Source organism: Passer domesticus, chromosome 6, assembly GCF_036417665.1.
Source record: "Passer domesticus isolate bPasDom1 chromosome 6, bPasDom1.hap1, whole genome shotgun sequence".
Lineage (NCBI taxonomy): Eukaryota > Metazoa > Chordata > Aves > Passeriformes > Passeridae > Passer > Passer domesticus.
The window spans coordinates 23,873,869-23,893,755 of record NC_087479.1 but is presented as its reverse complement, the minus strand read 5'-3'; the positions used below and the strand labels follow the sequence as shown (position 1 = coordinate 23,893,755).

At 35.3% G+C, this 19,887-nt stretch overlaps 1 protein-coding gene across 1 annotated transcript in view; it reads right to left on the bottom strand.

Annotated features, from left to right (window-relative positions):
• SEC23A (SEC23 homolog A, COPII coat complex component) overlaps window positions 1-19,887 on the bottom strand; it is a 28,345-nt gene that overhangs the window by 3,773 nt on the left and 4,685 nt on the right. The window contains exons 3-19 of the mRNA XM_064423901.1: window positions 18,914-18,971; window positions 18,569-18,655; window positions 17,192-17,428; window positions 17,013-17,092; window positions 15,973-16,117; window positions 15,473-15,631; window positions 14,584-14,699; window positions 13,070-13,193; window positions 11,920-12,000; window positions 10,135-10,224; window positions 8,790-8,896; window positions 7,649-7,802; window positions 6,850-6,927; window positions 5,722-5,883; window positions 4,189-4,275; window positions 2,578-2,733; window positions 1,911-1,976 (exon numbers count right to left, since the gene is read on the bottom strand). Of these exons, the coding sequence (XP_064279971.1) occupies window positions 1,911-1,976; window positions 2,578-2,733; window positions 4,189-4,275; window positions 5,722-5,883; window positions 6,850-6,927; window positions 7,649-7,802; window positions 8,790-8,896; window positions 10,135-10,224; window positions 11,920-12,000; window positions 13,070-13,193; window positions 14,584-14,699; window positions 15,473-15,631; window positions 15,973-16,117; window positions 17,013-17,092; window positions 17,192-17,428; window positions 18,569-18,655; window positions 18,914-18,971 (1,987 nt within the window). The remainder of the gene's footprint in view (window positions 1-1,910; window positions 1,977-2,577; window positions 2,734-4,188; window positions 4,276-5,721; window positions 5,884-6,849; window positions 6,928-7,648; window positions 7,803-8,789; window positions 8,897-10,134; window positions 10,225-11,919; window positions 12,001-13,069; window positions 13,194-14,583; window positions 14,700-15,472; window positions 15,632-15,972; window positions 16,118-17,012; window positions 17,093-17,191; window positions 17,429-18,568; window positions 18,656-18,913; window positions 18,972-19,887) is intronic.

Here is a 19,887-nt window from a genome sequence, read left to right as displayed (position 1 = left end):
TTCAGCATTAAAATGAACAGCTATCTTTTGCAAGATGTATCAGTCTCATCTGTCCAGCATGAAACATTATCTTACAGATCAGCTGAAGATTTTTTTTTAATTTACATTTGGAATACTGTTTCATTTGCTTATTAATTAAACAAACAGAAAACAATTGTCCTGTACTGCTGGAAAAGTGGAAACTTCAAAAAATTCCAGGTAATGTTTAAATTAAAAATAAGACCTTCCAAACTACAGCATTTGTGTGTATGTTGAGGGGAAACATGATGAAGAGAAGCACTAATGAACTTCTGGTAAGATTACCAACTTTGGAAGCAAAAGAATTGGGGATCTGTGTTCAAATTATGCTGGACCTGACTCAGTACAAAATTTTGAAGTATTTTCACTCTGGACCTCAGTGTTCTTCATTGCCTTCATTAGAATCAATTCATCCCTATGCAAACATAGCCTGATAAAACTTACTTGACAAAGTGACTGCCATGAAATTGCTATAGAACCTTCTCACTCATGACTTCAATACTGTACATCATTTAGCAAAATACTCTAAGAGCACAATTAATATGTACCTTCAAATGTCTGATGCCATTAGATTTGCATGAGAAGATGACACTGCATTAGCACTTACTATAGAAGGTAGATGTGGAAGGAGATCAGGGAACAGAAATGCACCATTCAAGAATACAAGCTGCTATAGAACATTTAACTTCTGAATAAAGCTTTCTGCCTAAAGACAAGATATGAAAACTGATTCCGGGTCAACTAGACCACAGAAATTCTGGAAAACATCAGTACATTGGCACTGGTGTATTTTCCAGTTCTTGCTTATAACTACCTTCAACACTTATCTCCCCTATCACAAAAATGTCCCTTGGACTTCCTGTGTGGAAAGTACTCTCATTGCCAGTATTTTGAAGGTAACGACAGCAATGAGCTCTAAAGCTCTATGATACAGGTGGACAGGAAGATAACACAAGGCTGCAACATGCTTACTTAAAGGGAAGGCCACCAGCCAAAGGTCAAGCCTCTCTAATGGCTCAGCCAGGCAGAAGAAGCAATACTGAAGTGTTACTGTTCTGTTCTGCCCTTGAGCAATTTTCATCCACAAGACAGCTCAGCCTGACTAAAGCTGGCTAAGCCCTCACCATCACTAATTTATGTATGAAAAAACACACCCACCAATATAAAAATTATAAAGTGGCTGCCCTTCTTACATCTTTCACAGCAGCAACAGGGAACATCCTATTTGACTACAGCAGGTATAAAATTATTCTAATTCCACCGTTGTGTAGACAAGAATAGGATTCTATCTTTCAGACAGGCTGATGTGTTTTCTCCTCTCTCCCTCCAAAGCAGAAACAGTGTTTGGTAAGACCTGCATCTCTGCTACTAAGCAGAATGAAACTAAACTTAATTACTGATGAAGTTAAGCTTAATGAATTATAAATGGTATATCTAGCTTAATCAATCATTGTCTAGCCTTAGAATATTTAGCACTAAGGCAGCAAGTGCACTTATCAGTGACTACTCCAAATCTTTTTATCTGTTGCCTCAACAAAATACCTGCTTTTGATTTTGCAAAACTGTTTCAGTGAAAGTCCTTGGAGGGGCTCTGTCAGGCAAATATCAAACCCATAGTCTTAAGACAATACTGTCTAAGAAAGTAGGATAGACAAGAAAGCAGCCTGACAGAAGCTTAAAATAGTAAAGCAGATCATTTGTGTATGAAGAAATAAATGCCATTTTTCTTAACTTTTGTAATTTTGGTCACATCAGATCAAAACTGTGTTTCTTTTTCAGTTTCAAAAACTTTGCATTATTACTTATATGTATATAATGTGCCACTTCACTTGCCATCTAAAATATGGGGGGAAAATCATGTATACAAGCTTCATCAGGAGATTCATACTCACCTGTCCCCACGCATACATATTGTTGTGAGTCTGAGAAGGATTTACTTTTGAAAGCAGGAAACGAGCCTTTAAAAAAATAAAACAAAGACAAGAAATTGATCTTCTCAAACAGTCTTTTCCTGCACTCAGAAAAAAATTGCATATGTATGAAATGTGTCATTTCTATTATCCAGAAATACAGACACTGCAAACAGCACCTCTGTAAATAAAGCCACTCGCTGATTCCACAGCTCTAATGAAGAACTGCTAACAACTTTCCAATGCAGCTGAAAGTAAGCATTTGTCTTTTTCCAGCACTAGCAAAGCAAATGTGAATATCAACAAGACATTATTTAATAAGTTTGGTTTTTTTTTAAATTACACAAATAGTAATTCTGTTATTGGTCCAGAGACCCAGACAAGTACTGTCTTTTCTGCCCTATGCCCCTTACACAAAGAATGTAAGAGTCTAAGTCAGTATGATTAAAATAATAACACATAGCAGGATTCACAAATTAGGAAGAAAGCTACTATTAAATATCTTGTTCTGTAAAACCTTTAAGAGTCAAAACATTGATTTGCCATTCATGTATATTTTAGCAGAGAACTGGATGTTTACTACCAAAGATATCTCACAGCATTACTAACATATCATTTCCAAGATTATATATTATACACTTCACCATACCTGGCTTCCTCCATGCTCTGTATCAATGTATCTAGGCATTGGAAATCTGGAATGGAGAATTTCTTGGGCATCATCTACTGGAGCTTGTAGCAAGTGGTGGAAATTTTCATATTCTGGCATATCTTGGTACCCCGACTTACGCCACTGTGCTATGGTCTGGGGACAGGGGAAAGAAAGAAGTTTAGAACTAATTCACCAAACTTTCTTAGAGAATACACAGGTCTTTTCAGAGGAGAATGTGCCATTGCTGGCCTCTTTTCTATCACTCATCCCTCTCTGCCCTACAGTATGCAAGTTAATTTTTAAAAGCCAAGACGTGCAAGTAACATGCTACTAGATTTTTTTTTCAAACTTTTAACGATTTGTGGTCCATTTATATTTCCTCTTTTTTTGTCATCTTTTACATGTCAAATATTTTGTTTGGAGGAGGTCAAAGATATTATTTACACTTTTCTAATATGCATGTCTATAAGAAATAAGTATTTATACTGATACCTTTCAGAGTCTGTAGCACAACCTCACCATCATCTAGGAGTGAAGCTGCTGCTCAAGGTCAGCTCACTGACACTGGCAGCTATCAGGAAAGCCCTCAGCAGGGGCTCCTCCCACCTCTGCTTGGCAGCTGCTTTTAAACCGAGGGTCTCATTCCTGGCTCCTGCCTGAGCTACATGCCTGGACCAGGCCTTGTACCTACTGATCTGAACCCCCCATTCAGGGACTCGACTTCATGGCCAGAACTTGGAGCTGCCTCATCCCCATCAACTTGTCTGGTCACCTGGACTGAAGGCTGAGTCTGCCTACAGCCCACAGCTGCTCTGCTTGCCTTGCTCAGGTACAGTGGGGACAGGTCCTCAGTGACAAGACCCTGCCTGCCTTGCAGTGATGCTCAGCCGCTGTTCCCCTTCCCTCAGGGAGAAGCCCACCACTTCTGCTCACTGATAGCACCTCACAAAAATGAGATAATATTTTGCTACTTAAAAAGTGTTGAAGCTTAGTAAATATTTTTATCAGTGCAGCTACAGGGACATGATCCAGAATAGTATTTTTCAAATTCTCAGCTATGAACCATTTACAGTTGCAAAGTAGTAAAAACCAGCAGCTCAGTTCCTGCAGGGAGGCAGAGCAGTAACAAGTCACAAGCACTTTAATTTTATTACTAAGGAATGTCTACCTACCAAACTGCCAGGAGCAGTTTCATTCCTCCAGGACAGTACAGACAAAGGGTAACTATAAACTTGGTCTTCTGACTACCCATCCCTGAAGAACCAATTTAAAGGTCTAAAATAAATGAGTGAAAAGTGGGGAGGAGGGGGAGGCAGGGTATAACACTCTCTAAAGTAGGAAAAATATTGATCTAAAAAAAATGCTCTGCATATTAAAGCTAATTCATCTCAAACTCGTCATAAGAAACAGGACAAAGGTCAAAATGCAGGAATCTGCATACGGACATTTTAAACTACCAAACTACAAACACAAACTAGGACTCAGCCATGCAGATAAGATGATGAAGCACTGGAGGTGCATGAGAACTGGAGCCTGACTTCCAGTGATTTCCACAATGTAGCACTCCTACAGAAAAAGAGTATTTGTGTAAGAAATGACAACTCTTACCTCTCCGTGATAAATAAGGATTTGGAAAAAGGTGTCCATAAGGAGAATGCGATCTGGTAAAATGCTGCTGCTATCCAGAAGAACAGGCTAAGATTTAAAAATAAATTTTAAAATTATCAAATGATGCAGAACTGAGCAATCATATGGCATTGCCAGATTTTTTAATCAATAACTTAGGAACTTTTTCAATCACTTCCTAAAGCTCCATATTTGCTCCTTTTCATGTTACACATCTGCAACCCGCACAATTTCATTCTGAAGTTATCCTGCCTGATTCTACAGCTGAAACTTCATGAAAGTAATAAAAATGTTCAAGAGCTGAGACCCCTTTCATTATTATGCACTTTACTAGTCTTTCATGTACGTCTGTATTTACCCATACACTGCTATTAATTTGAACTGTATTTCAATGCATAAGAATTCAGCAGTTCAAGTGTAAGATCTGGGGTTTGTGGGTTGTTTGGGCATTTTTTTAAGTCTTGTTCTTGCAGCATATTAGTACTGTGCATATATATCCCCAATACTATATCTAGTAAATACTCAAGTTTTATGAAATCTAATATAATATTTAAGGTTTTAAGTCACCTTTTTAAGGGTAGTGACACTGTATCAGTGCTATATGATTTAACTGAATCAGAATTACTAGAGATTAAAAAAATGTTAACTATTCCAAGAATCAAGAAAAAAATATTATTCATTCTACACTGAGACATCAGTTCCTGTTTAATCATATTTATCCTTCAATCACCAATGGAACTACTTGTTTTTCATACATGGAAGACTTGCAAGCTGCTCTTCACAAAACACCTTATTACTTTCATTTGAACTCCACTTCTAAAAGTCTTTTTTTAATATCCTCATGAATAATCTAAAAAAAAAATCCTAAAAAAAGTCAGAAATACATCCTGCCAAGATCCTTGACTACTATGTTTGTTTTCACTCCCTCACGCTGTTTTATGTAACAGACTACTTTTGTTATCTGCTGACACAAAGCAGTGTCTGACACTTCTTGCAGAAGCTTCTTGGAAGACCAGCTTTTTATTTTAAGTTTATACAGAATGTGCCATGGCAAGGTCAGCTGGAAGGTTCTGTACTAAATCTACACATAATGGGAATCATATTAAAATTAGAAGCTTTGGGTTAAGGCAATAAAATCAAGGAAATTTTGTACATTTAAAAAAACCTCAACTTTTCTTTCAGGCAACAGTGAAAGTACATTTTTAAATAAAATCGTTTTTGTTTATATTTACATTCTGGCTCCACAAAGCCAAAAAAAGCTCTCAAAAGCTAACAAAAAAATACCATCCTTAAGTTTAAAACATAACCTCTTTGCAAAGTAACTTTTATTCTCAAGACTGCTTCATCAAAATTCTGAGATATGCCTTGTTCATAGCTGCTTTCAATTAAATGAATGTTATTTCTCATACAATAAATTTTAACCAATAGATTTTAGAACATGTAACAGCGAAGACAGCAATCACCTCTTTCTCAACAAAGCACCTTTTAACCCACTATGAGTTACTTTACTGATACCTCTGGAGGTCCATTGAAAGAGTAGGCATAAAGAATTGGCTGAACCATGATAAGCGACTGGGTTAGATCTTGACGCATAAAATGATGACGATAGTAGGAGCTCTCGTCTGGACTGTTGTTAAAAACTTGTAAGAAAGGAGATCTTCTCAAGTGAAACATGAACTGCAAAACAAGAACCACTGTTTTGAACTTTGACAGATCAAAATGACAGTTGTACAAGGAGAGAAATATTTTCCACAAACTGCGTGAGACCAATGCCACAATAAAACTGAATTCCAGCTCCTTTAACATTTTGAATCTCTGTAGGCACCTTTGCCAGTTTTTACACTCCCATGACAGTAAGAGAGGTATCAGAATGGGTAAACCTACAAAGCAGCTTTGAAATGCATCCTTTACTGTAAATTCTACCATTCCTATGAGTGAGGTTGCTGTTCTACAACTAAGTTATAGCACATGAACAGAAAAAGGAACATTAACCACAGCAAAGTCAAACTTTGCTAGTAAAAGCATAGGCTTTCATTGCTGAAACAAATTCTCCACCTGCTGATTCAATCTCTACACAACACTTAACACCTACAGACAGATTAGTACATAACTGAAACAGAAATAGTATGGAAGTGTGTGAAGAGTCCAAAAGTGAAGTATCTGGAGCTATCAGAAGGGAGAAATTTATCTAGCAAATAAACTATTCAAAGTTTAATACAGTCAAGGTCAAGTTGACTTTACATAGAAGTCTCTCTTGTCTGGTCAGTATCATAAATCATATGGGAGAGAAACAATAAAGCAAATCCATTTATTTTCCTCATGTTTTCTGAATTTCTTCATTAGAGCAGCCCTTTTAGAAATGTCATTACATGAATTACAAATTCAGGTGAGACAACGATGTCATTGTAGGAGAAACAAAAAATAGACAGTTACACATTTAACTGCAAGGGTAGAGGAAAAAAGGGAATGCAAAAGCACAGACAACCAAAGTGATCTTGCTAATGTCCCGTGCCAGACAGTAGCTAGGGACAGGGTGCCTGTTCATCCTGATATGCCTTATTGTACTCAGTGCTACAAGGACTCTTTCTTCACTGAGCATTCCCTTCCATCCCTATAGACAAACCTTCCTATAGACAAACTCACCTGTGGATAAAGTGAAAATGTTTCTGAAAATCTGAAAGAGCTTGGATCATCCTTGTGATATTCTCCAAATTTCTGACACTGGAGTAAACAATAAAGAAAATCTATATTAAGAAATAAACTTCCATGGTCATGCCATTACTGTAAGTTTGGTTTTAACAGGCACATGACTTGTGGTGCTTGCAACTTTGAGAACAGACAAAAACCTAGCAAAAACACTGACACAAGTTCTCTTTTTAGCAAGCAGTGATTTTCTTGCATATGAAGCTTTAAGAACTTTGGTTGTTTTTCCCTCTAAAATCACTAAGCAGACTCAGATGATTAAACAGCCCAGAAGAAATTGTTTAAATTATTTATAACTAATTACTTACAAATAAAAATTAGAATACATTAAAAAGACCAGACAGAAAACTGAACTTTTGAAAATAAAAAAAAACCCGTATGGTTTGCCTCTTTTTCCTTTGCTAAAAATATTGATTCTACAATATCATTACAGAACAACAGAAAGTAGAAAGAAACTATAATTTCTGCTAATCACATGCTAAAATTTCTCTTAATTCCTAACAATTACAATATGTTGAGGAAACGAATGAAAATACATGAAAAATAAACTGAAAATACACCTGCTCTTTTTAAAATTTAAAATAGAAAATGTTTGTTAATTCTGTATAACCTCACGTGGAAGTTAAGCATTCAGTTCATTTTCTGCTTTTATTTTAAAAGAAACAATCACTGAACAGTAGTCACTTATGTGTCTGCAAACAAGAAACCCATGTGAGTCATTCAGTACAGCTCGTTTTACCAGTCGTATAAGCTGTCTGTCCAGCCACCTCAGCACATCAGGGCCCTCCTCTGTCTCTGCCCTGTACACTGCCAACCTGGCCATGAGAATTGCAGCAGCTTCCTGGTCAAAAGAGGCAGCAATGTTTTGAATCTGGGTCTGTGCATCTGCCCAGCTGCAAAATAAAAATACAGGGATTTGCATCACAGTGAAAGGAAAAAAATCCAACCTCAAAACATCCCTTCAAAGTTAAGGCAAAGAAACCTTAACAGTTAGCAGTTTAACAAACTCAAGCTGAAGTTTCAAAAAATCTACTAGGCAGATTAAATGAGCAGCCTCCCAGTTAACCATCCATTAATTAGAAATGTTCCTTATTCGTACAGATGCCACACAACCAGTGAAATAAAATATAATGCCACTAATAGAACAGGTACTGTATTTTTTTTAAATTAATTATTAAAGGTTGTTACAGAAAACACCATCCACTAATCTAATCACACACTCCCACATAAGCAATTTTCTTGTGCACTTTGCCAGATCTTTTTAATTTATAGAGTAAACTATTAATTAGACCTTTCATCAGTCACCAGAATTCTACTAATACAACTAATTAAGTTAACAACATAGTCTTTTCAACAAATAGGGCAATGCTTTTTTCAATAAACTGAATCTTCCATTTAATTAACCAGATAATGATCTCCTTCAGCTTAGAGTAAATAAATGTCACTGGACATTGAGAAATGTCTTCAAAATACTAAACATCATTTCCTAAAATTGTGAAGTATATTGAATCAAGGAAACTGCAGATAAAGGTTGTGGATGGAATACCAGATATTTACATCCCTCTGAACTGCAGTTAGCATTCTCCAGTTAAGTTATGAAGTGATTTTCACCATTCTCTAACTCCAAACATATCCTCAGTTTAGACCACAGAATTTCATTCAAAGCTTCCCCTTAGTCTAAAATGACTTGGCTTTCTTCAGAGCACTCCTACAACAACATTATACAGCCACTGTAACCTCTCAGAGAAAAAACAGTCCACAGAACAAGAGAGGAAACTGTCTCAAACGAGAGACTGCTTGTAAAATCTACAAAGTAGAAGGCTTATCTAGAGATATACACTCTGACTTTTCAAAAATTATTCACCACAAGTAAAACATACTTTCTGGCAACTGTGGTCACTCTGATACGTCTCTGTCCGCTGGAATGCTGGTACTGAGTCACAAACTGGATTGCACCACGTCCTCCTTGAGGAATGGGAGCATTGTGCTAAGTACAAAAGGAAAAGAAAATGAAAGAAAATCTCAAGATTTTACAGTATAATTTGAAAATGCATAACTAATTATCAGAAAATTGTAACATTCTTTCCAATAGGCAGCCCAAGTTATATTAATGCATTGTCTGGTGCTTTGTTATGTTGAGTACTTTACTACACACAGATAATCAACTTGGAGATTGTTCAAGGATGTTACAAGCAACTGCTGGCTTCACCAGATATCCTTAAAGCAACCAATGCTCCCTCCTTACACATGCCCCTAAAGATACTACATTTTCCAAGGGGCCTTCCAATTCCTGGTTTCACCACATTCTATTTGAACACCATATGACTCACTGGAATTAAAGGATAAGAAAACTGATACTAGTCTAAAATGTTGATCAGTGGATCTCCAATAGCACTGTCAAACAAAGACTGGAATCCAGGTGTAAACTGAAATTCAAAACACTGCTCAGTGAAAATACAGGTTTATATGCTATATATAAACGATTTGAAAGAGAAGAAGAGTTGAAATAAACTATTATACTAAATAATTAGGCCAGTTTTAGAGCTACTAATAAAATGAGCCAAACATAAATATACAATAAGTAAAATCAAAACCTGGCTAATATAAGTTCAAGTTTTCAAACCTTTGCATAGATAACAAACTATGAAATACAGCATACTAAATATATAGAAACTACAGTCAGCTCAGTTCCTGAGCTGCTTCTTGGAATAAGAAATGGTATGAGAATGAGTACCACACTTGTTCCTCATATTTTCATCCTCTTTTCCCTCAGGGAAAGAGGAAACCAGACTATTTGTCCTTCATGCATTTCAATGAAACCAATCTTTGCTTGCAAATACTGAGCAATAAATTAAAATGTAACACTATGTAGCAATTACAACATCAGAAAACTACTGAAAAGTACTTTTAAATACACAGATTACAGCATTTCCACATAATGTAATTAAAATACATTCAATAAGCAACACACTGAAATAAAAAATTTAAGAGATTATGAACTCAACCCAAAATTTGTAGAGTTCTTTAGTGCTTATTCTCACACACAAGAAGATTAGCCCATCATTAAGCAGTTACTGTCCACCTCTAACTTTGACAACACAAAATGGCAACATCATTTTTATCCCTGTTACTGTGCTTGGGGGAATCACATAAAAATACAAGCTATGACAGTCATATAAAGTAAGATTACTGTGTTTGGTAGACAAGTAGACAAATATTTATTACCTGGTTTACCACCTCAAAGTAAAGTGCAAGTGTTGTAGTAGGATTAAGACCACAAATCTTCCATTGACAAGTGCCTCCTGTTCCAATCTCCTGCAGAAAGATTTTGTAATACTTTTATAAACCACAAGTATTTCCTGGTTTGTGAAATACAGCATCTAGCCATTACAGGTCACTGTTTGCAACTACTCTCACAGGCTTTCTCCCTGCTCACTGTCACCTTCTCAGACAAATACTGCTGCAGAGCAACTGCAGTGCTGGATATAGGAATAATAATAATTTTTTTAAATATTATTGTTTTAAATAATTAATGCATTAGAAAGATCAGAAGCTGGCAGTGGAAAAAGACTGAAAAAGCAAGTCAGAAACAGGGAAATACCAGATTTCACTTAAGCAGAGGCAAAAAGTACATGCAAGTTGAATGATTATTCTAAGGTGCAGCAGTAAAACTTAAGTAATAGCTTACACACTCTATTTTACTTAGTTACACAGTTTCCAGTAACTAACAAGGTAACTGTACACAGATAGCAATGTATTTCAACTGACAATTCCTTTATGGCATCAAAGCAACATAAATATCCAGCAAAACCAATTAAAGTAATCCATCACCCAAAATGAACACAGGGAAACCAAATAAAACGTCTAAGGAAAACTATGCTGCAATACTATCACTGTGCCTACATTCACTTGAAAGCATTATGGCTAGAGGACTTGTCCAGTTATCACTGAAATGAGTCCAGGCACTCTCATTGTTTTCATAGTCAATTTTAATTCAGATAATTTCAGCAAAAAGGGGTTTGTAATAAAAATTAATCATGATATAATTGCAAAGCAACAGACAATCTCACAAATTAATTTCTATTACCTCCTGTGAAATAGACATGTAGCTCAAATAAGGATATGTACCTTTAATTTATTTTCGGGGTTTTTAACTTTTATTGCAATGTTTTCAAGGAAATTAGAAAAATCTGTACCAGATCACCAAGAAAAAAAAAATGGTTATATTGAATTTTTTATATTCACAAAGATGCAGTCATAAATACAAAGAAAATTTAAGGAATAAAAGTGCTTGATTAAAGCAGGCAATTGGCATATTTTCATAGTGGGAAGTGCTCTGCTATGCAGATTGTTAGGAACAGAAGTGAGACTTCTCAAATGTAAGACATTTTGGTCACATGCAGGAATTGGTTTTTTATTTGTAATCAGAAGTTAATAATATTATCTGATATGAAAATAAGTGATCATTTAAGTATAATATAATCTAAAGGTATTACTTTAGGAGCCTGCAATAGCTGGATCTTTCAATCAATTAAATCAGCATTTGGTGAAACAACTACAGAAATGGTAAGACAGAGTTCAGATAAAAGGGATGTTTACAGCCTTGTGTCCTCCTGTTCTGTCAATACTTCCTAAAAATGTATTTTTGTGGTTCACTTTGGATAAAAGGACACAGCTCTGATTTTAACAATAAAGCAGCTAACTCATTTTCTACTTGGCTTCTGCTACATCATCATATAATTTTTGTATAATAATTTTTAAAGCAACTAAATCTAAACATTCTAAACAGACAGACAAATCTAAACAAGCAACAAGGGATCTTCAAGGTCTAACACAATTGAATCTGACCTAGTAATGAATGTAAGCTTGCATGTATTTAATTTGAAATCCGTAAAAAGTGACCACTTTGTTCCATTTATGGAAGTTTCAGCCTCTCTTCAAATCCAGAAATCTTGAATCCTATTTTTTCATAGTAGGACATTACCTTTATTTTAAGCAAAGTTTACTTACATTTTCTGAGACACAAGGTCCCTTAGAGTTGAGAGAGACACAGGGTCCAATCGCTCCAGAAATCTTTACTTCTCTTGAAGTCTTCATATTTCAAATAAAAATATACATTAACATGTCACACTAAAGAATTCAGTCTCATTTTATTGTTAGATAATTAAAATCTCAAGACATACGACATTACTGATACCTTTGGGAAAGGTTATAATAATGCTTGATACATCTCAAGACACTTTTCTCGTGCTCAGTTTCTACACTTAATTATGTTTATTTGCTATACTAATTAGTATATCTTAACAGCATAAACATAAATTAAAATATGGAGAAAAGCTGCTAGATTTATAAACATAGGAGCCTGGAAAGCATAAGAAGTAATGTTTCCTTTCTAATGAAAAGATTAAAATATTCAAAGGTAAGATTAAAACTGTAGACTTGGTACTGTAAGATAAGCCTACACACACCTGATAAAGAATTTCTACTCTACATCCTAAAAATATTTAGCTAAATTAGTTATTTACATTTTTCCAATGTCATCTTCCTCTTTGAAGTGATCTGTATGTCCCTCTAGAACTGGGGATCCCTTTTTACATTTTCTGGGATCTTTCAATAAAATTCACATCAATATGTATATAAAAAAAAGAAGGCTCAACTATTTGTCCTATTAGTAAAAATTTAAAGAGAGTTTTACCAAAAAAAGAAAATAGTCTCATATTGTTCTACAATATGGGATTGGAATATTTTTCAAGAAACATCAGGGAAGGCAGCGCCTGAAGCTACAGCATATTCAGCTCTAAGCTTATCAAAATGATGGAGGCAAAAAACAAGATTGTTAAAATGCCAGAATGGATTCTGATAAGGATGAATAGTGAAAGAAAATTTGTACATAGAGAAACTGACTTACCTAAAACAAAGAAAGCACTGATACCAAAATCTAAACACTCACACTGAATGCAAGGTGAGAAGAACTACCATTATACCTAAGTCACATTTAAGGAACCCCAGAACTACACAAAGATAGCGAGGACTATGCACAGGCCAAACTTATTCTATCTGTTTAGCATGTTCCTAATAATTCCTTAAAAGGGCACAGAATCCAGTTTGTAGCCATCCTATTCCATTGTTTCACTAACAGACACCATTTTTGTATGCTTACCTTTATTTCTAATGTGCCACCAAATCCCATCTTAAATTGTCCTTGCATATCTTTAGTGAATACTCTCTGAAAAGTTTGTTTGAATAATGATGTATTGAAAGAATCTCCCATTACCATATAGCCTCTAGACAACAACAAAACAAACAAAACCCATGAGTTAAATTATTTATAGAGCTAATTTTTATTAAAGAATAAACTAAAGACATTTCACTGTGAGACATATTTTTACCTTATTAAAATAGACTAATGTTAAATTAGTATTTTGCTAGAATGCTAAGGATGAAAGTTTGAAGTGAGCTTCCTGCCCTATGCATCTTAAGGTCATTATAGTATGTAACAAAATCTTTCACTGGGAAAATACTGTGGACTTTGAAAACAAAGGATGTCTCAAGAACCTGCCATACAAAGTCTTTACTTCTGATAGTTATTATTCCATACTATAGTATTTTGTCTAGTTCATTCATTACTTCAGGGTTAAATCTATGCTCAAGAAGCATGATTTATTTTTATGCTTAGTGATGTTCTGTGGATGTAACTGCAACAGTTGCCACTTGTCCTAAAATATCATACCCCGCCTTTAGAAAATATTAATGGGAGATATTATTTTCAGTCATCAAAAAATGTTAATTAAAACACTTTAGTAAAATATGTCAATAGGTCAAACATTACACCCAAAAGAAGTTTCCATGTGGATACTAAAAAATAGAAGAAAATAAAAATGGATAGAATCAGAAATTCCTCCCTGTATGCAGGATGTAGCCAAAACCAAAACAGAAGAGCTGTAGGAGAAATAAACAAACTATACATTCAGGCTACAGAAATAAGGTGAGTCAGAGGAGCAGACAGAAAGAACAAAACAGTATAAACAAAAACACAACTCAAGTTTGATGCAGAAAAGGAACAGGTGTCAAATATGCAGGTAAAATCAAATTCAAACATAAATATCCTGATCAGTGAAAGCTCCTAAGCTAAGGCTATACACACAGCTCCGAAGAGATGCAGTGATTAGCACGGCCAAGCTGGCCTGAAACTCAGGAGCTGTACCTGATAGTCATCTAAACCACTAGCTGAACCTACAAACAGTATACAAAAGAATGGCACAAACAAGACAGAAAGAATAAAAGAACAACAGAGGGTTTTATACCACTCTGAAAAACAAGAAAAATACAAACAGGTCCTTATCTTTACTGAAACCTGCCACTTACACAGATACACACGGAAAAACAGAAACAGTGTATCTGATAAACTGCTTGTTTGAAAGATAACCATGTCATTCAAGCCTCAAAAATATCACATTAAAAGAAAGAAGCAAACCCGCTTCCGATTAAACCCAAAATTGTGGTGACAAATCTGCCAGAGGCCAAGATATTCTAAAATTCCAGTACAAATGCAGCCATCAGTTTGTCTGTTTATGCTTTTGGTTTTTTTAATAGCAGAATTGTTTGCAAGTGCTTCCTGTTTAACAATTTTAAACTGCATCTTTATATCCTACAAAAAACCAAACAGACACATACCCAGTGTAGTTGGGACAACACTTCATCTCCAGTAGACCAGTCTGATCCAATGCACATGCATAGATGTCAATAACATGACCATTTGTTGCAGCTCGATTAGCCAGGGCTTCAAAATGCTAAATACAAGATGAAAATACAGTTCATAGCAATTCACAAAGTGAACTCTCCTTGTCTTCATATTAAATCCTAAAGTCACAACATTTTTCTAAAACAACATTATCAGATTCTATTCACATAAAAATATATTTTTCCTAAAGTTAATAAGACTGGAATTTTCATCCTGGGGGGGTTTTCCTGATCAGCTGAGAGCTTGACTCCCACTAAAGAGAACAGTGGCTGCTATTTAAACTAGAAAATTAGTTTGATCATCTTCCTTTTAAACACTACATTTAGTGCTAGATCCAGAACAGAACTGATTTTACTGTTCTAATCTCAAGTGCCTGCAACTGAGCTAATTGTTTAAGCTCCCATTAAAATCAGTCAAGATGACTTCAACAGGTTTTGGATGCAGTTCACCAACCCAAATGTACATTTTAAATTATACTAGATATGACAAAATTCTACAGCCTAATCCTTCCCCAACTACACAGACAGTTTTGAGCACCTGTCTCAGAAGCATCAGCCCTACAACACAAGATATACCATTTGGTCACATAAATTTCTGAATTAAACCAAACAACTTTAATGTGAGCTATACAAGTCCTAGCTCAATATACTGTAATTTCTAAAGAAATTCTTGAGATATACCACAATTCAGAGCCTGGTGAACAAAATCACACAATTCCCACCTCTTTATACATTTGCTATTACTAAGAGCATTTTACAGTGCCCGCCAATTTAAATGTTTACTTACTAGGAATATATATGAGATCCCATGACCATCTCTTACCTTAGTACCCTTTTTAACATATTTTGCATTGTCTTTTTCGATGTCATGCCATGATCTTATGGGTAACTTCAGTTCATCCCCTACAACCATGCCAGGTCCCTGCGTCGCTGGTCCTCCAATGAACATCATTATGCGTGCACCAGTATTAGGGAAAGTGCACTGCAGGAAACAGAAGGCAAATAAAACCTTTGGGTTTTGCTACAAACTGAACAAAAGAATTAGATATGTGGGTATTTATCACACTGATAGGATTGTAACAATAACAGCATTTTTTCATTCCCAGAAGTTAAATCTGCCAGTAATTAAAAAGTCTCAATTTAGCCTTACTAATACGTAAATATCTATGAAATTCTAAGCATGTATGGGATGGTATCCACCATAATCATCCTACAAATCTAATACACATCAATTAATAAGGTTTTTACACATTGATTGTGGAAGCTTTTCTGCAAGAAAATTATCTAGCTGTAGCTTAGCATAGCTCTAGCTAAAGCTTTTACCTCAAGGAGCCCAACAGCTATAGACAGGGCCACTCCAGAAGAACGTAAGGGCCGTTTTCCTTGTGGAACTGGCCAAGGATCCCGTTGCAGTTCACCCAAAAGATCAGTAAGATTCATATCAATCTTCTGCACTGGTTGCAAAAATCTAGAAACAAATACATGGAAGTAGTTTAGATTTAAATTATTAAATAAAAATTTTATCAATTGCTCACTAGCAATATATTAGACATATATTTGCAAATGTCTAATTCTAGATTCTGGTCTGAATCCAGACCAGTGCCTCTGCTTCATCAAAATAAAGCAGTTTGCAATTACTACATACACACTCAGCTTAAGAAGTTGAGCAAAGAGCACACAAAACTGAAACTATCAGACTTACAGATACCACCACCATCCAGAAAGAGCCCTACCTAGTCAAAAGAACAGAGCAGGTGATGAGCTATGAATTTCAAAAAGAAACACGTTTCCCTACTTCAGTGACAATCAAAGACCAGGAGAAAAATTAACATAGTAAGATATCTTTCATGCTGCTGCAAGCAGTCTACATATGCAGCTAATTTTTAGAGGGCGGAGACAGCAAAACTGTCTTTCAATAATTTCATAAATTTCTTCTATATCACAGTGAAATACACAGGAAAATCAAACACCAGCCTGTGGTTTCCAAATGAAAGACCAAAGGGGAGGAACAGAAGAGGGGGGAAAAAAAGGAAGGTACAACTGGATATCTGCATAAGGGGCACTAAAGCATCTATTAACACCTTCCAGCACACCAATCAACAGAAAAATCATTATCATTATTATAAATGTATCTATAATGTGCCTCTCAGAGCACATCCAAAAATCATCCAGATAATATTACTATTACCCACTGAGTCAATTCTTCCCAGTACAAACTGTAGGAAAGAACAGTCTACTAGTAAATTTGTACCTGACCAAGAAGTCTGGCTGTCCGTTTATGGTTTTAATGGTCATAAAACCTAGATTTTCCAATACAAAAGTGGAGTCAAGGTACATGTTTTAAGATGTTTAAAGTAGATTACCTGTTAGAAGGTGGTGGCTGCTGCACCTGAGGACCCCGACCGACTTGTGCAACAGCTACTTTTGTAAGCCCCAGCATTTCCTGTAATCAAATAAATAAGATTTTATGACAAAATTTGTTTACAGACTATTTCACCATTAGCACCTTAATGATTTCTTTTTTTTTTCTTCTGTTCATTACCTGAAGCTGTTTTGCAGAGAGGTCCTTTGTTCCTCTGAAGACATAACTTTTGGAAATTCCTTCACAGCCAAGCTCATGAACTTGCACCATTCGGCCAAAGGTAATGAGACCTACTAATGCTGTTGGTGGCAGGAGACTGAGGGACATTTGCATGGATTCCTTCAGAGCTTGCAAGTCTTCATCTTCCATGCATGTATCCACAACATAAAGAAATATCAACGGCATCTGAGGACCACGCTTTGAGAAACAAAATTAGAATCATGTGAAAAACAAGTCATGCAATATTTAAAGGATCAAAAATGAACAAGTAAGGCACATCTTGTAAAAGTTTTAATTTTAGTCATACCAGTAATGTCAATGTTCCATCTAACTTAACTGCCTCTCAACTAGTAATCAGGATCCAGAAAAAAAACCCACCATAGTGAACTGTGTACAAAAATCAAATGCTTACAACAGAAGAAAAGAAAAAATCCTTTCAGGATATCAGGTAATTTTGAAGTATGAGCCAATTATATATGTCTTTTAAAATACAATGACCTTTTATTGCTCCAAGTGTTAACAGTCATAAAACTATTCACAATAATAAAGTATTCTAGCCTGATGACAGACCATGGCATTTCACCTCCTAATTTTACTCTAGAGATCATCTGTACTTTTTATTCTATCTAAACTAATTTTGCTGTACTGTCAGCAAACAATTCCATTTACTCTGCATTACAGGAGTTGGTAAAAAGTAGATTCTGTTCAGTATTCACTCTTTCTTAACTCAGATTATGATTTGCCTCACTGAGGTCTTACAAATTTTAATCCTCAAAAATTAATTTGGAAGTTGAAAATTTGAAATTGCAAATATTTGCAATTTAGAGGTTTAAGTCCATTTTTTATTTCTATTCAAGTAACCTCTATCCTGAAAAAGGTTGAATATTAAAATTCAAGCACCTGAAATATGTATTATCTGTTGTCTCTAAACCAGACAGCACTAGAACTAACTACTCATCATTCAAATGCAAAATTAAATTCAAATGATTAATGAGAGGTGAATGAACAGTCAAATCTGAACTGGAATTACTTCAGCAAGCAACAGAGGCAAGCAGCCTCCTGACACAAACACAAATTAAACTCATTGTAAAGAAACAGACCTAAGGGAAGTATCACCTTTAGAGGAGAACTCTTTTTCTTTTGAAATCAGTCTTATAAGCCATCCTAACACTCTTATAACATGCTTTACTTTTTCAAGTGATGGCATCAATGTTCAATCTACTAACAAGCACATAAATACTCACAGTCACTAAATAGAGTGGAGAAGCAAAATCAAAATTTATTCTTTTTGTATATTGCAAGGTGTTAGATGTTCAATATTCTATTTAATGATTTTACCTGTACTACATATTCAATGCTGGAGAACTGAGGTAAAAGTTCAGCTGGCTGATTCATTTCAGATATGCCAGCGTAAGTAGGAGGAAACTGCAAATAAAAACAAAGAAATTAAATGTAAATAAAAGATTGCAAATTCTACAAAGGAAAAAAAAACAGATGTTTTTTAAACAGATATTCACTATTGCTGTTATGGAAAAAAAAATCTCAATGCAATGTCTGAAGACACTATTGCACACTCCTGCTCTTGTTGTCAATTTCAGTTTGCAACTGTAATTTGGAAAATCAAGGTTTCTATTTCACCTTGTAAAAAATATTTTCTACATACTGAACATGTCATTTTCTTACCTGGTTTCTCTGGTAACAAAAGTTGCAAGCCCAGAGCTTCGCTCGATAATCCACTTGGCTAGAAAAATACAACAGGAAAAGTTTACATAGCATGAACAACTCATTTTCCTCCACTGTCCCTAGAATACATGTCCTTAAAACTTTAAAAAACACACTGACTTCAAAAAGGTTCTTTCAAATATACTTTCTCCTAAATACTCACATTACAAACAGAAAATAAGTGGAGCCTTATAGAGATGTATCAGGCAACTTATTGTGTTTAGGGAGAAAGAATGGTCTTCAGGAAAAAGATGCAACTAAGAAAATTAAAAATACAGACTCAGCACCTATATTAGAGCCTATCTTTTAAACTCTCCCTTCCTTTGAATTTTTCATCTTTTCCTGCCTCTATCTATTGGCTGTCAGAGTGTGGGACTAGCCTGAATATACTTTAGGCCCTAAAAAAACAGGTTCCAACATGACAGTAACAAAAACAACATTGCTTTCAAATTATGGGTCTACCTCCTTTTGTCTACATGTTATTAGTATTCAGATAGGTAAAATAAAAAATTCAAATTCTATCTTCACCCCACAGAGATGTCTTAAAGTCCTAATCACTTCTTAAGGGAAAGTCACCTTAATAGTTCTCAATGTACACTTCTTGCTATTACATCTTCTCTGCCTACAAGAGCAAAAACATTTTTAAATATCATTGAATCTTCAGGTAAGTCCCAGCATGCTGTAAACAAAACACAGATCTATTGCTCTCTAATTATCTTCACCAGTTACAGAGGCTGCAAATTACCTAGCCCAAAGTGCCACAAAGGCTTCTAAAGTCTCCTCAGATTGAGCCTCTAACCACCCTCCCAGGAGAAAAAAAATCCAGTCATTACTAGCACATACAACACAGGAAAAATGTACACAGTTCACTGTAATGTCAGTATCTGTCTGACCTTTTACAACTTTATCTTGTCATTGTTTTTCTTCCAACCCTC